The sequence below is a fragment of the Ascaphus truei genome, unplaced genomic scaffold (assembly GCF_040206685.1).
Source record: "Ascaphus truei isolate aAscTru1 unplaced genomic scaffold, aAscTru1.hap1 HAP1_SCAFFOLD_1351, whole genome shotgun sequence".
NCBI lineage: Eukaryota > Metazoa > Chordata > Amphibia > Anura > Ascaphidae > Ascaphus > Ascaphus truei.
The window spans coordinates 39,936-61,567 of record NW_027454230.1 but is presented as its reverse complement, the minus strand read 5'-3'; the positions used below and the strand labels follow the sequence as shown (position 1 = coordinate 61,567).

Below are 21,632 nucleotides of genomic sequence, written 5' to 3'. Positions count from 1 at the left end.
ACCTAACCCATACCCTGACCATAATGTTCCACCCCTACCCACCAACCAAGCAATCTCTCACTGCCCCTAACCCATAACCTGACCATAATGTCCCCACGCCTACCCACCAACCAAGCAATCTCTCACTGCCCCTAACCCATAACCTGACCATAATGTCCCGACGCCTACCCACCAAACAAGCAATCTCTCACTGCACCTAACCCATATCCTGACCATAATGTCCCCCCCGCCTACCCACCAACCAAGCAAGCTCTCAATGCACCTAACCCATAACCTGACCATAATGTTCACCCCTACCCACCCACCAAGCAATCTCTCACTGCACCTAACCCATACCCTGACCATAATATTCCCCCCTACCCACCAACCACGCAATCTCTCACTGCCCCTAACCCATACCCTGACCATAATGTCCCCCCCTACCACCAACCAAGCAATCTCTCACTGCCCCTAACCCATACCCTGACCATAATGTCCCCCCCTACCACCAACCAAGCAATCTCTCACTGCCCTTAACCCATACCCTGACCATAATGTTCCCACCCCTACCCACCAACCAAGCAATCTCTCACTGCCCCTAACCCATACCCTGACCATAATGTTCCCCCTACCCACCAACCAAGCAATCTCTCACTGCCCCTAACCCATACCCTGACCATAATGTTCCCACCCCTACCCACCAACCAAGCAATCTCTCACTGCCCCTAACCCATACCCTGCCCATAATGTTCCCTCCCCTACCCACCAACCAAGCAATCTCTCACAGCCCCTAACCCATACCCTGACCATAATGTTCCCTCCCCCACCCACCAACCAAGCAATCTCTCACTGCACCTAACCCATACTCTGACCATAATGTTCCCCCCCTACCCACCAACCAAGCAATCTCTCACTGCACCTAACCCATACCCTGACCATAATGTCCCCCCCCCTACCCACCAACCAAGCAATCTCTCACTGCCCCTAACCCATACCCTGACCATAATGTCCCCCCCCTACCCACCAACCAAGCAATGTCTCACTGCCCCTAACCCATAACCTGACCATAATGTCCCCCCCCTACCCACCAACCAAGCAATCTCTCACTGCCCCTAACCCATACCCTGACCATAATGTCCCCACCCTACCCACCAACCAAGCAATCTCTCACTGCATCTAACCCATACCCTGACCATAATGTCCCCCCCCTACCCACCAACCAAGCAATCTCTCACTGCCCCTAACCCATACCCTGACCATAATGTTCCCACCCCTACCCACCAACCAAGCAATCTCTCACTGCACCTAACCCATAACCTGACCATAATGTTCCCCCCTACCCACCAACCAAGCAATCTCTCACTGCATCTAACCCATAACCTGACCATAATGTCCCACCCCTACCACCAACCAAGCAATCTCTCACTGCCCCTAACCCATACCCTGACCATAATGTCCTACCCCTACCACCAACCAAGCAATCTCTCACTGCCCCTAACCCATACCCTGACCATAATGTTCCCCCCTACCCACCAACCAAGCAATCTCTCACTGCCCCTAACCATAATATTCCCACCCCTACCCACCAACCAAGCAATCTCTCACTGCCCCTAACCCATAACCTGACCATAATGTTCCCTCCCTACCCAACAACCAAGCAATCTCTCACTGCCCCTAACCCATAACCTGACCATAATGTCCACCCCCCTACCACCAACCAAGCAATCTCTCACTGCCCCTAACCCATAACCTGACCATAATGTCCCCCCCCTACCCACCAACCAATCTCTCACTGCCCCTAACCCATAACCTGACCATAATGTTCCCCCCCTACCCACCAACCAAGCAAGCTCTCACTGCCCCTAACCCATAACCTGACCATAATGTTCCCCCCCTATCCACCAACCAAGCAATCTCTCACTGCCCCTAACCCATAACCTGACCATAATGTCCCCCCCTACCACCAACCAAGCAATCTCTCACTGCCCCTAACCCATACCCTGACCATAATGTCCCCCCCTACCACCAACTAAGCAAGCTCTCACTGCCCCTAACCCATAACCTGACCATAATGTCCCCCCCTTCACCAACCAAGCAATCTCTCACTGCCCCTAACCCATACCCTGACCATAATGTTCCCACCCCTACCCTCCAACCAAGCAACCTCTCACTGCCCCTAACCCATACCCTGACATAATGTTCCCCCTACCCACCAACCAAGCAATCTCTCACTGCCCCTAACCCATACCCTGACCATAATGTTCCCCCCTACCCACCAACCAAGCAATCTCTCACTGCCCCTAACCCATAACCTGACCATAATGTCCCCCCCTACCCACCAACCAATCTCTCACTGCCCCTAACCCATAACCTGACCATAATGTTCCCACCCCTACCCACCAACCAAGCAATCTCTCACTGCCCCTAACCCATACCCTGACCATAATGTTCCCCCCCCACCCACCAACCAAGCAATCTCTCACTGCCCCTAACCCATACCCTGACCATAATGTTCCCCCCCTACCCACCAACCAAGCAAGCTCTCACTGCCCCTAACCCATAACCTGACCATAATGTCCCCCCCCCTACCCACCAACCAAGCAATCTCTCACTGCCCCTAACCCATAACCTGACCATAATGTTCCCCCCCTACCCACCAACCAAGCAAGCTCTCACTGCCCCTAACCCATAACCTGACCATAATGTTCCCCCCTACCCACCAACCAAGCAAGCTCTCACTGCCCCTAACCCATAACCTGACCATAATGTCCCCCCCTACCACCAACCAAGCAATCTCTCACTGCCCCTAACCCATACCCTGACCATAATGTTCCCACCCCTACCCTCCAACCAAGCAATCTCTCACTGCCCCTAACCCATACCCTGACCATAATGTTCCCCCTACCCACCAACCAAGCAATCTCTCACTGCCCCTAACCCATACCCTGACCATAATGTTCCCACCCCTACCCACCAACCAATCTCTCACTGCCCCTAACCCATAACCTGACCATAATGTTCCCACCCCTACCCACCAACCAAGCAATCTCTCACTGCCCCTAACCCATACACTGACCATAATGTTCCCCCCCCACCCACCAACCAAGCAATCTCTCACTGTACCTAACCCATACCCTGACCATAATGTCCCCCCCCACCCACCAACCAAGCAATCTCTCACTGCCCCTAACCCATAACCTGACCATAATGTTCCTCCCCTACCCACCAACCAAGCAATCTCTCACTGCCCCTAACCCATACCCTGACCATAATGTCCCCACCCCTACCCACCAACCAAGCAATCTCTCACTGCCCCTAACCCATACCCTGACCATAATGTCCCCACCCCCTACCCACCAACCAAGCAATCTCTCACTGCCCCTAACCCATACCCTGACCATAATGTCCCCACCCCCTACCCACCAACCAAGCAATCTCTCACTGCCCCTAACCCATACCCTGACCATAATGTTCCCCCCTACCCACCAACCAAGCAATCTCTCACTGCCCCTAACCCATACCCTGACCATAATGTTCCCCCCTACCCACCAACCAAGCAATCTCTCACTGCCCCTAACCCATAACCTGACCATAATGTCCCCCCCTACCCACCAACCAAGCAATCTCTCACTGCCCCTAACCCATAACCTGACCATAATGTTCCCCCCCCTACCCACCAACCAAGCAATCTCTCACTGCCCCTAACCCATACCCTGACCATAATGTTCCCCCCTACCCACCAACCAAGCAATCTCTCACTGCCCCTAACCCATACCCTGACCATAATGTTCCCCCCTACCCACCAACCAAGCAATCTCTCACTGCCCCTAACCCATACCCTGACCATAATGTTCCCCCCCCTACCCACCAACCAAGCAATCTCTCACTGCCCCTAACCCATACCCTGACCATAATGTTCCCCCCCTACCCACCAACCAAGCAATCTCTCACTGCCCCTAACCCATACCCTGACCATAATGTCCCCCCCCACCCACCAACCAAGCAATCTCTCACTGCCCCTAACCCATAACCTGACCATAATGTTCCCCCCCTACCCACCAACCAAGCAATCTCTCACTGCCCCTAACCCATACCCTGACCATAATGTTCCCCCCCTACCCACCAACCAAGCAATCTCTCACTGCCCCTAACCCATACCCTGACCATAATGTTCCCCCCCTACCCACCAACCCAACAATCTCTCACTGCCCCTAACCCATACCCTGACCATAATGTCCACCCCCCTACCCACCAACCAACCAATCTCTCACTGCCCCTAACCCATACCCTGACCATAATGTTCCCCCCTACCCACCAACCAAGCAATCTCTCACTGCCCCTAACCCATAAACCTGACCATAATGTCCCCCCCTACCCACCAACCAAGCAATCTCTCACTGCCCCTAACCCATAACCTGACCATAATGTCCCCCCCCTACCCACCAACCAAGCAATCTCTCACTGCCCCTAACCCATACCCTGACCATAATGTCCCCCCCTACCCACCAACCAAGCAATCTCTCACTGCCCCTAACCCATAACCTGACCATAATGTTCCCCCCCTACCCACCAACCAATCAATCTCTCACTGCCCCTAACCCATACCCTGACCATAATGTTCCCCCCTACCCACCAACCAAGCAATCTCTCACTGCCCCTAACCCATACCCTGACCATAATGTTCCCCCCTACCCACCAACCAAGCAATCTCTCACTGCCCCTAACCCATAACCTGACCATAATGTCCCCCCCTACCCACCAACCAAGCAATCTCTCACTGCCCCTAACCCATACCCTGACCATAATGTTCCCCCCCTACCCACCAACCAAGCAATCTCTCACTGCCCCTAACCCATACCCTGACCATAATGTCCCCACCTACCCACCAACCAAGCAATCTCTCACTGCCACTAACCCATAACCTGACCATAATGTTCCCCCTACCCACCAACCAAGCAATCTCTCACTGCCCCTAACCCATACCCTGACCATAATGTTCCCCCCTACCCACCAACCAATCTCTCACTGCCCCTAACCCATAACCTGACCATAATGTTCCCACCCCTACCCACCAACCAAACAATCTCTCACTGCCCCTAACCCATACCCTGACCATAATGTCCCCCCCCTACCCACCAACCAAGCAATCTCTCACTGCCCCTAACCCATAACCTGACCATAATGTTCCCCCCCTACCCACCAACCAAGCAAGCTCTCACTGCCCCTAACCCATAACCTGACCATAATGTTCCCCCCTACCCACCAACCAAGCAAGCTCTCACTGCCCCTAACCCATAACCTGACCATAATGTCCCCCCCTACCACCAACCAAGCAATCTCTCACTGCCCCTAACCCATACCCTGACCATAATATTCCCACCCCTACCCTCCAACCAAGCAATCTCTCACTGCCCCTAACCCATACCCTGACCATAATGTCCCCACCCCTACCCACCAACCAAGCAATCTCTCACTGCCCCTAACCCATACCCTGACCATAATGTCCCCACCCCTACCCACCAACCAAGCAATCTCTCACTGCCCCTAGCCCATACCCTGACCATAATGTTCCCCCCTACCCACCAACCAAGCAATCTCTCACTGCCCCTAACCCATACCCTGACCATAATGTTCCCCCCTACCCACCAACCAAGCAATCTCTCACTGCCCCTAACCCATACCCTGACCATAATATTCCCACCCCTACCCTCCAACCAAGCAATCTCTCACTGTACCTAACCCATACCCTGCCCATAATGTTCCCCCCTACCCACCAACCAAGCAATCTCTCACTGCCCCTAACCCATAACCTGACCATAATGTTCCCCCCCTACCCACCAACCAAGCAATCTCTCACTGCCCCTAACCCATACTCTGACCATAATGTTCCCACCCCCTACCCACCAACCAAGCAATCTCTCACTGTACCTAACCCATAACCTGACCATAATGTTCCCCCCCTACCCACCAACCAAGCAATCTCTCACTGCCCCTAACCCATACCCTGACCATAATGCCCCCCCCACCCACCAACCAAGCAATCTCTCACTGCCCCTAACCCATACCCTGACCATAATGTTCCCAACCTACCCACCAACCAAGCAATCTCTCACTGCCCCTAACCCATACCCTGCCCATAATGTTCCCCCCCCCTATACACCAACCAAGCAATCTCTCACTGCCCCTAACCCATACCCTGACCATAATGTTCCCCCCTACCCACCAACCAAGCAATCTCTCACTGCCCCTAACCCATAACCTGACCATAATGTCCACCCCTACCCACCAACCAAGCAATCTCTCACTACCCCTAACCCATAACCTGACCATAATGTTCCCCCCTACCCACCAACCAAGCAATCTCTCACTGCCCCTAACCCATAACCTGACCATAATGTTCCCCCCTACCCACCAACCAAGCAATCTCTCACTGCCCCTAACCCATACCCTGACCATAATGTTCCCCCCTACCCACCAACCAAGCAAACTCTCACTGCCCCTAACCCATACCCTGACCATAATGTTCCCCCCCCACCCACCAACCAAGCAATCTCTCACTGCACCTAACCCATAACCTGACCATAATGTTCCCCCCCCTACCCACCAACCAAGGAATCTCTCACTGCCCCTAACCCATACCCTGACCATAATGTTCCCCCCCTACCCACCAACCAAACAATCTCTCACTGCCCCTAACCCATAACCTGACCATAATGTTCCCCCCCTACCCACCAACCAAGCAATCTCTCACTGCCCCTAACCCATACCCTGACCATAATGTCCCCCCCCACCCACCAACCAAGCAATCTCTCACTGCCCCTAACCCATACCCTGACCATAATGTCCCCCCCCACCCACCAACCAAGCAATCTCTCACTGCCCCTAACCCATAACCTGACCATAATGTTCCCCCCCACCCACCAACCAAGCAATCTCTCACTGCCCCTAACCCATACCCTGACCATAATGTCCCCACCCCTACCCACCAACCAAGCAATCTCTCACTGCCCCTAACCCATACCCTGACCATAATGTTCCCCCCCTACCCACCAACCAAGCAATCTCTCACTGCCCCTAACCCATAACCTGACCATAATGTTCCCCCCCTACCCACCAACCAAGCAATCTCTCACTGCCCCTAACCCATACCCTGACCATAATGTTCCCCCTACCCACCAACCAAGCAATCTCTCACTGCCCCTAACCCATACCCTGACCATAATGTTCCCCCCTACCCACCAACCAATCTCTCACTGCCCCTAACCCATAACCTGACCATAATGTTCCCACCCCTACCCACCAACCAAACAATCTCTCACTGCCCCTAACCCATACCCTGACCATAATGTCCCCCCCCTACCCACCAACCAAGCAATCTCTCACTGCCCCTAACCCATAACCTGACCATAATGTTCCCCCCCTACCCACCAACCAAGCAAGCTCTCACTGCCCCTAACCCATAACCTGACCATAATGTTCCCCCCTACCCACCAACCAAGCAAGCTCTCACTGCCCCTAACCCATAACCTGACCATAATGTCCCCCCCTACCACCAACCAAGCAATCTCTCACTGCCCCTAACCCATACCCTGACCATAATATTCCCACCCCTACCCTCCAACCAAGCAATCTCTCACTGCCCCTAACCCATACCCTGACCATAATGTCCCCACCCCTACCCACCAACCAAGCAATCTCTCACTGCCCCTAACCCATACCCTGACCATAATGTCCCCACCCCTACCCACCAACCAAGCAATCTCTCACTGCCCCTAACCCATAACCTGACCATAATGTTCCCCCCTACCCACCAACCAAGCAATCTCTCACTGCCCCTAACCCATAACCTGACCATAATGTTCCCCCCTACCCACCAACCAAGCAATCTCTCACTGCCCCTAACCCATACCCTGACCATAATGTTCCCCCCCCACCCACCAACCAAGCAATCTCTCACTGCACCTAACCCATAACCTGACCATAATGTTCCCCCCCCTACCCACCAACCAAGCAATCTCTCACTGCCCCTAACCCATAACCTGACCATAATGTTCCCCCCCTACCCACCAACCAAACAATCTCTCACTGCCCCTAACCCATAACCTGACCATAATGTTCCCCCCCTACCCACCAACCAAGCAATCTCTCACTGCCCCTAACCCATACCCTGACCATAATGTCCCCCCCCACCCACCAACCAAGCAATCTCTCACTGCCCCTAACCCATAACCTGACCATAATGTTCCCCCCCACCCACCAACCAAGCAATCTCTCACTGCCCCTAACCCATACCCTGACCATAATGTCCCCACCCCTACCCACCAACCAAGCAATCTCTCACTGCCCCTAACCCATACCCTGACCATAATGTTCCCCCCCTACCCACCAACCAAGCAATCTCTCACTGCCCCTAACCCATAACCTGACCATAATGTTCCCCCCCTACCCACCAACCAAGCAATCTCTCACTGCCCCTAACCCATACCCTGACCATAATGTTCCCCCTACCCACCAACCAAGCAATCTCTCACTGCCCCTAACCCATACCCTGACCATAATGTTCCCCCCTACCCACCAACCAATCTCTCACTGCCCCTAACCCATAACCTGACCATAATGTTCCCACCCCTACCCACCAACCAAACAATCTCTCACTGCCCCTAACCCATACCCTGACCATAATGTCCCCCCCCTACCCACCAACCAAGCAATCTCTCACTGCCCCTAACCCATAACCTGACCATAATGTTCCCCCCCTACCCACCAACCAAGCAAGCTCTCACTGCCCCTAACCCATAACCTGACCATAATGTTCCCCCCTACCCACCAACCAAGCAAGCTCTCACTGCCCCTAACCCATAACCTGACCATAATGTCCCCCCCTACCACCAACCAAGCAATCTCTCACTGCCCCTAACCCATACCCTGACCATAATATTCCCACCCCTACCCTCCAACCAAGCAATCTCTCACTGCCCCTAACCCATACCCTGACCATAATGTCCCCACCCCTACCCACCAACCAAGCAATCTCTCACTGCCCCTAACCCATACCCTGACCATAATGTTCCCAACCTACCCACCAACCAAGCAATCTCTCACTGCCCCTAACCCATACCCTGCCCATAATGTTCCCCCCCCCTATACACCAACCAAGCAATCTCTCACTGCCCCTAACCCATACCCTGACCATAATGTTCCCCCCCTACCCACCAACCAAGCAATCTCTCACTGCCCCTAACCCATAACCTGACCATAATGTTCCCCCCCTACCCACCAACCAAACAATCTCTCACTGCCCCTAACCCATACCCTGACCATAATGTTCCCCCCCTACCCACCAACCAAGCAATCTCTCACTACCCCTAACCCATAACCTGACCATAATGTTCCCCCCTACCCACCAACCAAGCAATCTCTCACTGCCCCTAACCCATAACCTGACCATAATGTTCCCCCCTACCCACCAACCAAGCAATCTCTCACTGCCCCTAACCCATACCCTGACCATAATGTTCCCCCCCCACCCACCAACCAAGCAATCTCTCACTGCACCTAACCCATAACCTGACCATAATGTTCCCCCCCCTACCCACCAACCAAGCAATCTCTCACTGCCCCTAACCCATAACCTGACCATAATGTTCCCCCCCTACCCACCAACCAAACAATCTCTCACTGCCCCTAACCCATAACCTGACCATAATGTTCCCCCCCTACCCACCAACCAAGCAATCTCTCACTGCCCCTAACCCATACCCTGACCATAATGTCCCCCCCCACCCACCAACCAAGCAATCTCTCACTGCCCCTAACCCATAACCTGACCATAATGTTCCCCCCCACCCACCAACCAAGCAATCTCTCACTGCCCCTAACCCATACCCTGACCATAATGTCCCCACCCCTACCCACCAACCAAGCAATCTCTCACTGCCCCTAACCCATACCCTGACCATAATGTCCCCACCCCCTACCCACCAACCAAGCAATCTCTCACTGCCCCTAACCCATACCCTGACCATAATGTCCCCACCCCCTACCCACCAACCAAGCAATCTCTCACTGCCCCTAACCCATACCCTGACCATAATGTTCCCCCCTACCCACCAACCAAGCAATCTCTCACTGCCCCTAACCCATACCCTGACCATAATGTTCCCCCCTACCCACCAACCAAGCAATCTCTCACTGCCCCTAACCCATAACCTGACCATAATGTCCCCCCCTACCCACCAACCAAGCAATCTCTCACTGCCCCTAACCCATAACCTGACCATAATGTTCCCCCCCCTACCCACCAACCAAGCAATCTCTCACTGCCCCTAACCCATACCCTGACCATAATGTTCCCCCCTACCCACCAACCAAGCAATCTCTCACTGCCCCTAACCCATACCCTGACCATAATGTTCCCCCCTACCCACCAACCAAGCAATCTCTCACTGCCCCTAACCCATACCCTGACCATAATGTTCCCCCCCCTACCCACCAACCAAGCAATCTCTCACTGCCCCTAACCCATACCCTGACCATAATGTTCCCCCCCTACCCACCAACCAAGCAATCTCTCACTGCCCCTAACCCATACCCTGACCATAATGTCCCCCCCCACCCACCAACCAAGCAATCTCTCACTGCCCCTAACCCATAACCTGACCATAATGTTCCCCCCCTACCCACCAACCAAGCAATCTCTCACTGCCCCTAACCCATACCCTGACCATAATGTTCCCCCCCTACCCACCAACCAAGCAATCTCTCACTGCCCCTAACCCATACCCTGACCATAATGTTCCCCCCCTACCCACCAATCCAACAATCTCTCACTGCCCCTAACCCATACCCTGACCATAATGTTCCCCCCTACCCACCAACCAAGCAATCTCTCACTGCCCCTAACCCATAAACCTGACCATAATGTCCCCCCCTACCCACCAACCAAGCAATCTCTCACTGCCCCTAACCCATAACCTGACCATAATGTCCCCCCCCTACCCACCAACCAAGCAATCTCTCACTGCCCCTAACCCATACCCTGACCATAATGTCCCCCCCTACCCACCAACCAAGCAATCTCTCACTGCCCCTAACCCATAACCTGACCATAATGTTCCCCCCCTACCCACCAACCAATCAATCTCTCACTGCCCCTAACCCATACCCTGACCATAATGTTCCCCCCTACCCACCAACCAAGCAATCTCTCACTGCCCCTAACCCATACCCTGACCATAATGTTCCCCCCTACCCACCAACCAAGCAATCTCTCACTGCCCCTAACCCATAACCTGACCATAATGTCCCCCCCCCTACCCACCAACCAAGCAATCTCTCACTGCCCCTAACCCATACCCTGACCATAATGTTCCCCCCCTACCCACCAACCAAGCAATCTCTCACTGCCCCTAACCCATACCCTGACCATAATGTTCCCCCCCTACCCATCAACCAAGCAAACTCTCACTGCCCCTAACCCATAACCTGACCATAATGTCCCCCCCCTACCCACCAACCAAGCAATCTCTCACTGCACCTAACCCATACCCTGACCATAATGTCCCCCCCCTACCCACCAACCAAGCAATCTCTCACTGCCCCTAACCCATATCCTGACCATAATGTTCCCAACCTACCCACCAACCAAGCAATCTCTCACTGCCCCTAACCCATACCCTGACCATAATGTTCTCCCCTACCCACCAACCAAGCAATCTCTCACTGCCCCTAACCCATAACCTGACCATAATGTCCCCCCCTACCCACCAACCAAGCAATCTCTCACTGCACCTAACCCATACCCTGACCATAATGTTCCCCCCCCACCCACCAACCAAGCAATCTCTCACTGCCCCTAACCCATACCCTGACCATAATGTTCCCCCCTACCCACCAACCAAGCAATCTCTCACTGCCCCTAACCCATAAACCTGACCATAATGTCCCCCCCTACCCACCAACCAAGCAATCTCTCACTGCCCCTAACCCATAACCTGACCATAATGTCCCCCCCCTACCCACCAACCAAGCAATCTCTCACTGCCCCTAACCCATACCCTGACCATAATGTCCCCCCCTACCCACCAACCAAGCAATCTCTCACTGCCCCTAACCCATAACCTGACCATAATGTTCCCCCCCTACCCACTAACCAATCAATCTCTCACTGCCCCTAACCCATACCCTGACCATAATGTTCCCCCCTACCCACCAACCAAGCAATCTCTCACTGCCCCTAACCCATACCCTGACCATAATGTTCCCCCCTACCCACCAACCAAGCAATCTCTCACTGCCCCTAACCCATAACCTGACCATAATGTCCCCCCCCTACCCACCAACCAAGCAATCTCTCACTGCCCCTAACCCATAACCTGACCATAATGTCCCCCCCCACCCACCAACCAAGCAATCTCTCACTGCACCTAACCCATACCCTGACCATAATGTCCCCCCTACCCACCAACCAAGCAATCTCTCACTGCCCCTAACCCATACCCTGACCATAATGTTCTCCCCTACCCACCAACCAAGCAATCTCTCACTGCCCCTAACCCATAACCTGACCATAATGTCCCCCCCTACCCACCAACCAAGCAATCTCTCACTGCCCCAACCCATAACCTGACCATAATGTCCCCCCTACCCACCAACCAAGCAATCTCTCACTGCCCCTAACCCATAACCTGACCATAATGTCCCCCCCTACCCACCAACCAAGCAATCTCTCACTGCCCCAACCCATAACCTGACCATAATGTCCCCCCTACCCACCAACCAAGCAATCTCTCACTGCCCCTAACCCATACCCTGACCATAATGTTCCCCCCCTACCCACCAACCAAGCAATCTCTCACTGCCCCTAACCCATAACCTGACCATAATGTTCCCCCCCTACCCACCAACCAAGCAATCTCTCACTGCCCCTAACCCATACCCTGACCATAATGTTCCCCCTACCCACCAACCAAGCAATCTCTCACTGCCCCTAACCCATACCCTGACCATAATGTTCCCCCCTACCCACCAACCAATCTCTCACTGCCCCTAACCCATAACCTGACCATAATGTTCCCACCCCTACCCACCAACCAAACAATCTCTCACTGCCCCTAACCCATACCCTGACCATAATGTCCCCCCCCTACCCACCAACCAAGCAATCTCTCACTGCCCCTAACCCATAACCTGACCATAATGTTCCCCCCCTACCCACCAACCAAGCAAGCTCTCACTGCCCCTAACCCATAACCTGACCATAATGTTCCCCCCTACCCACCAACCAAGCAAGCTCTCACTGCCCCTAACCCATAACCTGACCATAATGTCCCCCCCTACCACCAACCAAGCAATCTCTCACTGCCCCTAACCCATACCCTGACCATAATATTCCCACCCCTACCCTCCAACCAAGCAATCTCTCACTGCCCCTAACCCATACCCTGACCATAATGTCCCCACCCCTACCCACCAACCAAGCAATCTCTCACTGCCCCTAACCCATACCCTGACCATAATGTCCCCACCCCTACCCACCAACCAAGCAATCTCTCACTGCCCCTAACCCATACCCTGACCATAATGTTCCCCCCTACCCACCAACCAAGCAATCTCTCACTGCCCCTAACCCATACCCTGACCATAATGTTCCCCCCCCACCCACCAACCAATCTCTCACTGCCCCTAACCCATAACCTGACCATAATGTCCCCACCCCTACCCACCAACCAAGCAATCTCTCACTGCCCCTAACCCATACCCTGACCATAATGTTCCCCCCTACCCACCAACCAAGCAATCTCTCACTGCCCCTAACCCATACCCTGACCATAATATTCCCACCCCTACCCTCCAACCAAGCAATCTCTCACTGTACCTAACCCATACCCTGCCCATAATGTTCCCCCCTACCCACCAACCAAGCAATCTCTCACTGCCCCTAACCCATAACCTGACCATAATGTTCCCCCCCTACCCACCAACCAAGCAATCTCTCACTGCCCCTAACCCATACCCTGACCATAATGTCCCCACCCCCTACCCACCAACCACGCAATCTCTCACTGCCCCTAACCCATACCCTGACCATAATATTCCCACCCCTACCCTCCAACCAAGCAATCTCTCACTGTACCTAACCCATACCCTGCCCATAATGTTCCCCCCTACCCACCAACCAAGCAATCTCTCACTGCCCCTAACCCATAACCTGACCATAATGTTCCCCCCCTACCCACCAACCAAGCAATCTCTCACTGCCCCTAACCCATACCCTGACCATAATGTCCCCACCCCCTACCCACCAACCAAGCAATCTCTCACTGTACCTAACCCATAACCTGACCATAATGTTCCCCCCCTACCCACCAACCAAGCAATCTCTCACTGCCCCTAACCCATACCCTGACCATAATGTCCCCCCCACCCACCAACCAAGCAATCTCTCACTGCCCCTAACCCATACCCTGACCATAATGTTCCCAACCTACCCACCAACCAAGCAATCTCTCACTGCCCCTAACCCATACCCTGACCATAATGTCCCCCCCACCCACCAACCAAGCAATCTCTCACTGCCCCTAACCCATACCCTAACCATAATGTTCCCCCCCCACCCACCAACCAAGCAATCTCTCACTGCACCTAACCCATACCCTGACCATAATGTTCCCCCCCCCGATACACCAACCAAGCAATCTCTCACTGCCCCTAACCCATACCCTGACCATAATGTTCCCCCCTACCCACCAACCAAGCAATCTCTCACTGCCCCTAACCCATACCCTAACCATAATGTTCCCCCCCCCTACCCACCCACCAACCAATCTCTCACTGTACCTAACCCATACCCTGACCATAATGTTCCCCCCTACCCACCAACCAAGCAATCTCTCACTGCCCCTAACCCATACCCTGACCATAATGTCCCCTCCCCTACCCACCAACCAAGCAATCTCTCACTGCCCCTAACCCATACCCTGACCATAATGTCCCCCCCCACCCACCAACCAAGCAATCTCTCACTGCACCTAACCCATACCCTGCCCATAATGTTCCCCCCCCCTATACACCAACCAAGCAATCTCTCACTGCCCCTAACCCATACCCTGACCATAATGTTCCCCCCCCACCCACCAACCAAGCAATCTCTCACTGTACCTAACCCATACCCTGCCCATAATGTTCCCCCCTACCCACCAACCAAGCAATCTCTCACTGTACCTAACCCATACCCTGACCATAATGTTCCCCCCCTACCCACCAACCAAACAATCTCTCACTGCCCCTAACCCATACCCTAACCATAATGTTCCCCCCCCCTACCCACCCACCAACCAATCTCTCACTGTACCTAACCCATACCCTGACCATAATGTTCCCCCCTACCCACCAACCAAGCAATCTCTCACTGCCCCTAACCCATACCCTGACCATAATGTCCCCTCCCCTACCCACCAACCAAGCAATCTCTCACTGCCCCTAACCCATACCCTGACCATAATGTCCCCCCCCACCCACCAACCAAGCAATCTCTCACTGCACCTAACCCATACCCTGCCCATAATGTTCCCCCCCCCTATACACCAACCAAGCAATCTCTCACTGCCCCTAACCCATACCCTGACCATAATGTTCCCCCCCCACCCACCAACCAAGCAATCTCTCACTGTACCTAACCCATACCCTGCCCATAATGTTCCCCCCTACCCACCAACCAAGCAATCTCTCACTGTACCTAACCCATACCCTGACCATAATGTTCCCCCCCTACCCACCAACCAAACAATCTCTCACTGCCCCTAACCCATACCCTGACCATAATGTCCCCCCCCCACCCACCAACCAAGCAATCTCTCACTGCCCCTAACCCATACCCTGACCATAATGTCCCCCCCCTACCCACCAACCAAGCAATCTCTCACTGCCCCTAACCCATACCCTGACCATAATGTTCCCAACCTACCCACCAACCAAGCAATCTCTCACTGCCCCTAACCCATACCCTAACCATAATGTTCCCCCCCCCTATACACCAACCAAGCAATCTCTCACTGCCCCTAACCCATAACCTGACCATAATGTCCCCACCCCCTACCCACCAACCAAGCAATCTCTCACTGCCCCTAACCCATACCCTGACCATAATGTTCCCTCCCCTACCCACCAACCAAGCAATCTCCCACTGTCCCTAACCCATAACCTGACCATAATGTCCCCACCCCCTACCCACCAACTAAGCAATCTCTCACTGCACCTAACCCATACCCTGACCATAATGTTCCCACCCCTACCCACCAACCAAGCAATCTCTCACTGCCCCTAACCCATAACCTGACCATAATGTCCCCCCCTACCCACCAACCAAGCAATCTCTCACTGCCCCTAACCCATAACCTGACCATAATGTCCCCCCCTACCCACCAACCAAGCAATCTCTCACTGCCCCTAACCCATAACCTGACCATAATGTCCCCCCCTACCCACCAACCAAGCAATCTCTCACTGCCCCTAACCCATACCCTGACCATAATGTTCCCCCCCTACCCACCAACCAAGCAATCTCTCACTGCCCCTAACCCATAACCTGACCATAATGTTCCCCCCCTACCCACCAACCAAGCAATCTCTCACTGCCCCTAACCCATACCCTGACCATAATGTTCCCCCCCTACCCACCAACCAAGCAATCTCTCACTGCCCCTAACCCATACCCTGACCATAATGTTCCCCCCCTACCCACCAACCAAGGAATCTCTCACTGCCCCTAACCCATACCCTGACCATAATGTTCCCCCCCTACCCACCAACCAAGCAATCTCTCACTGCCCCTAACCCATACCCTGACCATAATGTTCCCCCCCCCTATACACCAACCAAGCAATCTCTCACTGCCCCTAACCCATACCCTGACCATAATGTCCCCACCCCCTACCCACCAACCAAGCAATCTCTCACTGCACCTAACCCATACCCTGACCATAATGTTCCCACCCCTACCCACCAACCAAGCAATCTCTCACTGCCCCTAACCCATAACCTGACCATAATGTCCCCCCCTACCCACCAACCAAGCAATCTCTCACTGCCCCTAACCCATAACCTGACCATAATGTCCCCCCCTACCCACCAACCAAGCAATCTCTCACTGCCCCTAACCCATAACCTGACCATAATGTCCCCCCCTACCCACCAACCAAGCAATCTCTCACTGCCCCTAACCCATACCCTGACCATAATGTTCCCCCCCTACCCACCAACCAAGCAATCTCTCACTGCCCCTAACCCATAACCTGACCATAATGTTCCCCCCCTACCCACCAACCAAGCAATCTCTCACTGCCCCTAACCCATACCCTGACCATAATGTTCCCCCCCTACCCACCAACCAAGCAATCTCTCACTGCCCCTAACCCATACCCTGACCATAATGTTCCCAACCTACCCACCAACCAAGCAATCTCTCACTGCCCCTAACCCATACCCTGACCATAATGTTCCCCCCCCCTATACACCAACCAAGCAATCTCTCACTGCCCCTAACCCATAACCTGACCATAATGTCCCCACCCCCTACCCACCAACCAAGCAATCTCTCACTGCCCCTAACCCATACCCTGACCATTATGTCCCCACCCCCTACCCACCAACCAAGCAATCTCTCACTGCACCTAACCCATACCCTGACCATAATGTTCCCACCCCTACCCACCAACCAAGCAATCTCTCACTGCCCCTAACCCATAACCTGACCATAATGTCCCCCCCTACCCACCAACCAAGCAATCTCTCACTGCCCCTAACCCATAACCTGACCATAATGTCCCCCCCTACCCACCAACCAAGCAATCTCTCACTGCCCCTAACCCATACCCTGACCATAATGTTCCCCCCCTACCCACCAACCAAGCAATCTCTCACTGCCCCTAACCCATAACCTGACCATAATGTTCCCCCCCCTACCCACCAACCAAGCAATCTCTCACTGCCCCTAACCCATACCCTGACCATAATGTCCCCCCCCTACCCACCAACCAAGCAATCTCTCACTGCCCCTAACCCATACCCTGACCATAATGTTCCCCCCCTACCCACCAACCAAGCAATCTCTCACTGCCCCTAACCCATACCCTGACCATAATGTCCCCCCCCTACCCACCAACCAAGCAATCTCTCACTGCCCCTAACCCATACCCCGACCATAATGTACCCACCCCTATCCACCAACCAAGCAATCTCTCACTGCCCCTAACCCATAACCTGACCATAATGTCCCCACCCCCTACCCACCAACCAAGCAATCTCTCACTGCACCTAACCCATACCCTGACCATAATGTTCCCACCCCTACCCACCAACCAAGCAATCTCTCACTGCCCCTAACCCATAACCTGACCATAATGTCCCCCCCTACCCACCAACCAAGCAATCTCTCACTGCCCCTAACCCATAACCTGACCATAATGTCCCCCCCTACCCACCAACCAAGCAATCTCTCACTGCCCCTAACCCATAACCTGACCATAATGTCCCCCCCTACCCACCAACCAAGCAATCTCTCACTGCCCCTAACCCATACCCTGACCATAATGTTCCCCCCCTACCCACCAACCAAGCAATCTCTCACTGCCCCTAACCCATAACCTGACCACAATGTTCCCCCCCTACCCACCAACCAAGCAATCTCTCACTGCCCCTAACCCATACCCTGACCATAATGTCCCCCCCTACCCACCAACCAAGCAATCTCTCACTGCCCCTAACCCATACCCTGACCATAATGTTCCCCCCCTACCCACCAACCAAGCAATCTCTCACTGCCCCTAACCCATACCCTGACCATAATGTCCCCCCCTACCCACCAACCAAGCAATCTCTCACTGCCCCTAACCCATACCCCGACCATAATGTTCCCACCCCTACCCACCAACCAATCAATCTCTCACTGCCCCTAACCCATACCCTGACCATAATGTTCCCCCCCTACCCACCAACCAATCAATCTCTCACTGCCCCTAACCCATACCCTGACCATAATGTTCCCTCCCTACCCACCAACCAAGCAATCTCTCACTGCCCCTAACCCAATGTCCCACCCCCGCCCACGACAATGACATGTTAACTATTACTATATAAGGAAATCTATATGTAACCACACCTTTGTTTTACTAACTAATGTACCGGGCCCTTGATAAAGGCACTATATAAATGTTGCTATAAATACATACATAGGAATACGTTTGGGACACATAGAGGTGATGGTGACACAGTGAAGTTGTGACAGAGGTCACAGTGACACATAGGTGTTATGATAGAGTTAACAGTGACACACAGGTGACTTGGGGATACAGTCATGGTGTGACACATATAGGTGACAGTGACACAAAGAGGTGAATTGACAATACAGATGTGACTGTGACACAGACGTTACTTAGGGACCAAGTGATGTTGTGACACAGAGTGGTGACAGTGACACAAACTGTACAGGTGACAGTGACACAGTGATGTTGTGACAGAGCGGTGACAGTGACACATACTGTAGAGGTGACAGTGACACTGTGATGTTGTGACACAGAGCAGTGACAGTGAAACAAACTGTAGAGGTGACAGTGACAAAGTGATGGTGTGACAGAGTGGTGACAGTGACACAGTGATACATACTGTAGATGTGACAATGACACAGTGATGGTGTGACAGAGCGGTGACAGTGACACATACTGTAGAGGTGACGGTGACACAGTGATGTTGTGACACGGAGCGGTGACACAGTGATGTGGTGACAGTGACACATACTGTAGAGGTGACAGTGACACAGTGATGTTGTGACACGGAGCGGTGACACAGTGATGTGGTGACAGAGTGGTGACAGTGACACAGTGATGTTGTGACACGGAGCGGTGACACAGTGATGTGGTGACAGAGTGGTGACAGTGACACAGTGATGTTGTGACACGGAGCGGTGACACAGTGATGTGGTGACAGAGTGGTGACAGTGACACAGTGATGTTGTGACACAGAGCGGTGGCAGTGACACATACTGTAGAGGTGACAGTGACACATACTGTAGAGGTGACAGTGACACAGTGATGATAATGACAGGTCCCACCTTCCATTGTGAATCGGAAGAGGTCTGCGTTCAGGTCCACAGTCAGCGCCCCCCGCGTGTTCTTGTTGATGCGTCTCCTCAGTAAGGACACAAAGTCACCGGCGACCTCATCCAGGAACGGGAGGAATTTGCGCACCCCGGAGAGGCTGAGCACCTCCTTATTTAGAATCAGGCGGTCTGAGCGCCACGCCTCCCCGTTACTGAGGGGGGAGAAATAATGCGTCCGCGTTACTGAGTGCCGCGCCTCCCCATTACTGAGGGGAGACACCATGCCTCCCCGTTACTGAGGGGAGACACCGTGCCTCCCCGTTACTGAGGGGAGACCCCGTGCCTCCCCGTTACTGAGGGGATAAAAAGAATGCGTCCGCGTTACTGAGCGCCGCGCCTCCCCGTTACTGAGGGGAGAGAAATAATGCGTCCGCGTTACTGAGCGCCACGCCTCCCCGTTACTGAGGGGAGACACCGTGCCTCCCCGTTACTGAGGGGAGACACCGCGCCTCCCCGTTACTGAGGGGAGAAACCGTGCCTCCCCGTTACTGAGGGGAGACACCGTGCTTCCCCGTTACTGAGGGGAGACACCGCGCCTCCCCGTTACTGAGGGGAGACACCGCGCCTCCCCGTTAGTGAGGGGAGAGACCGTGCCTCCCCGTTACTGAGGGGAGACACCGTGCCTCCCCGTTACTGAGGGGGAAGAAATAATGCGTCCACGTTACTGAGCGCCGCGCCTCCCCGTTACTGAGGGGAGAGAAATAATGCGTCCGCGTTACTGAGGGGAGACACCGTGCCTCCCCGTTACTGAGGGGAGACACCGTGCCTCCCCGTTACTGAGGGGAGACACCGTGCCTCCCCGTTACTGAGGGGAGAGACCGCGCCTCCCCGTTACTGAGGGGAGAGACCGTGCCTCCCCGTAACTGAGGGGAGAGACCGTGCCTCCACGTTACTGAGGGGAGAGACCGTGCCTCCCCGTTACTGAGGGGAGAGAGACCGTGCCTCCCCGTTACTGAGGGGATAGAGACTGTGCCTCCCCGTTACTGAGGGGATAGAGACCGTGCCTCCGTTACTGAGGTGAGAGAGACCGTGCCTCCCTGTTACTGAGGGGATAGAGACAATGCCTCCCCGTTACTGAGGGGAGAGAGACCGTGCCTCCCCGTTACTGAGGGGAGAGAGACCGTGCCTCCCCGTTACTGAGGGGATAGAGACCGTGCCTCCCCATTACTGAGGGGAAAGAGACCGTGCCTCCCCGTTACTGAGGGGAGAGAGACCATGCCTCCCCGTTACTGAGGGGAGAGACCGTGCCTCCCCGTTACTGAGGGGAGAGACCGTGCCTCCCCGTTACTGAGGGGATAGAGACCGTGCCTCCCCATTACTGAGGGGAGAGAGACCGTGCCTCCCCGTTACTGAGGTGAGAGAGACCGTGCCTCCCTGTTACTGAGGGGATAGAGACCATGCCTCCCCGTTACTGAGGGGAGAGAGACCGTGCCTCCCCGTTACTGAGGTGAGAGAGACCGTGCCTCCCTGTTACTGAGGGGAGAGACCGTGCCTCCCCGTT

The 21,632-nt window shown here is 54.1% G+C and overlaps 1 protein-coding gene across 1 annotated transcript in view; it reads right to left on the bottom strand.

Annotated features, from left to right (window-relative positions):
* Window positions 1-21,632, bottom strand: part of LOC142475734 (cytochrome P450 11B, mitochondrial-like) — a gene marked incomplete at its 3' end in the record, with an annotated part of 62,178 nt that overhangs the window by 13,146 nt on the left and 27,400 nt on the right. The window contains exon 3 of the mRNA XM_075581478.1: window positions 20,084-20,283. Within this exon, the coding sequence (XP_075437593.1) occupies window positions 20,084-20,283 (200 nt within the window). The remainder of the gene's footprint in view (window positions 1-20,083; window positions 20,284-21,632) is intronic.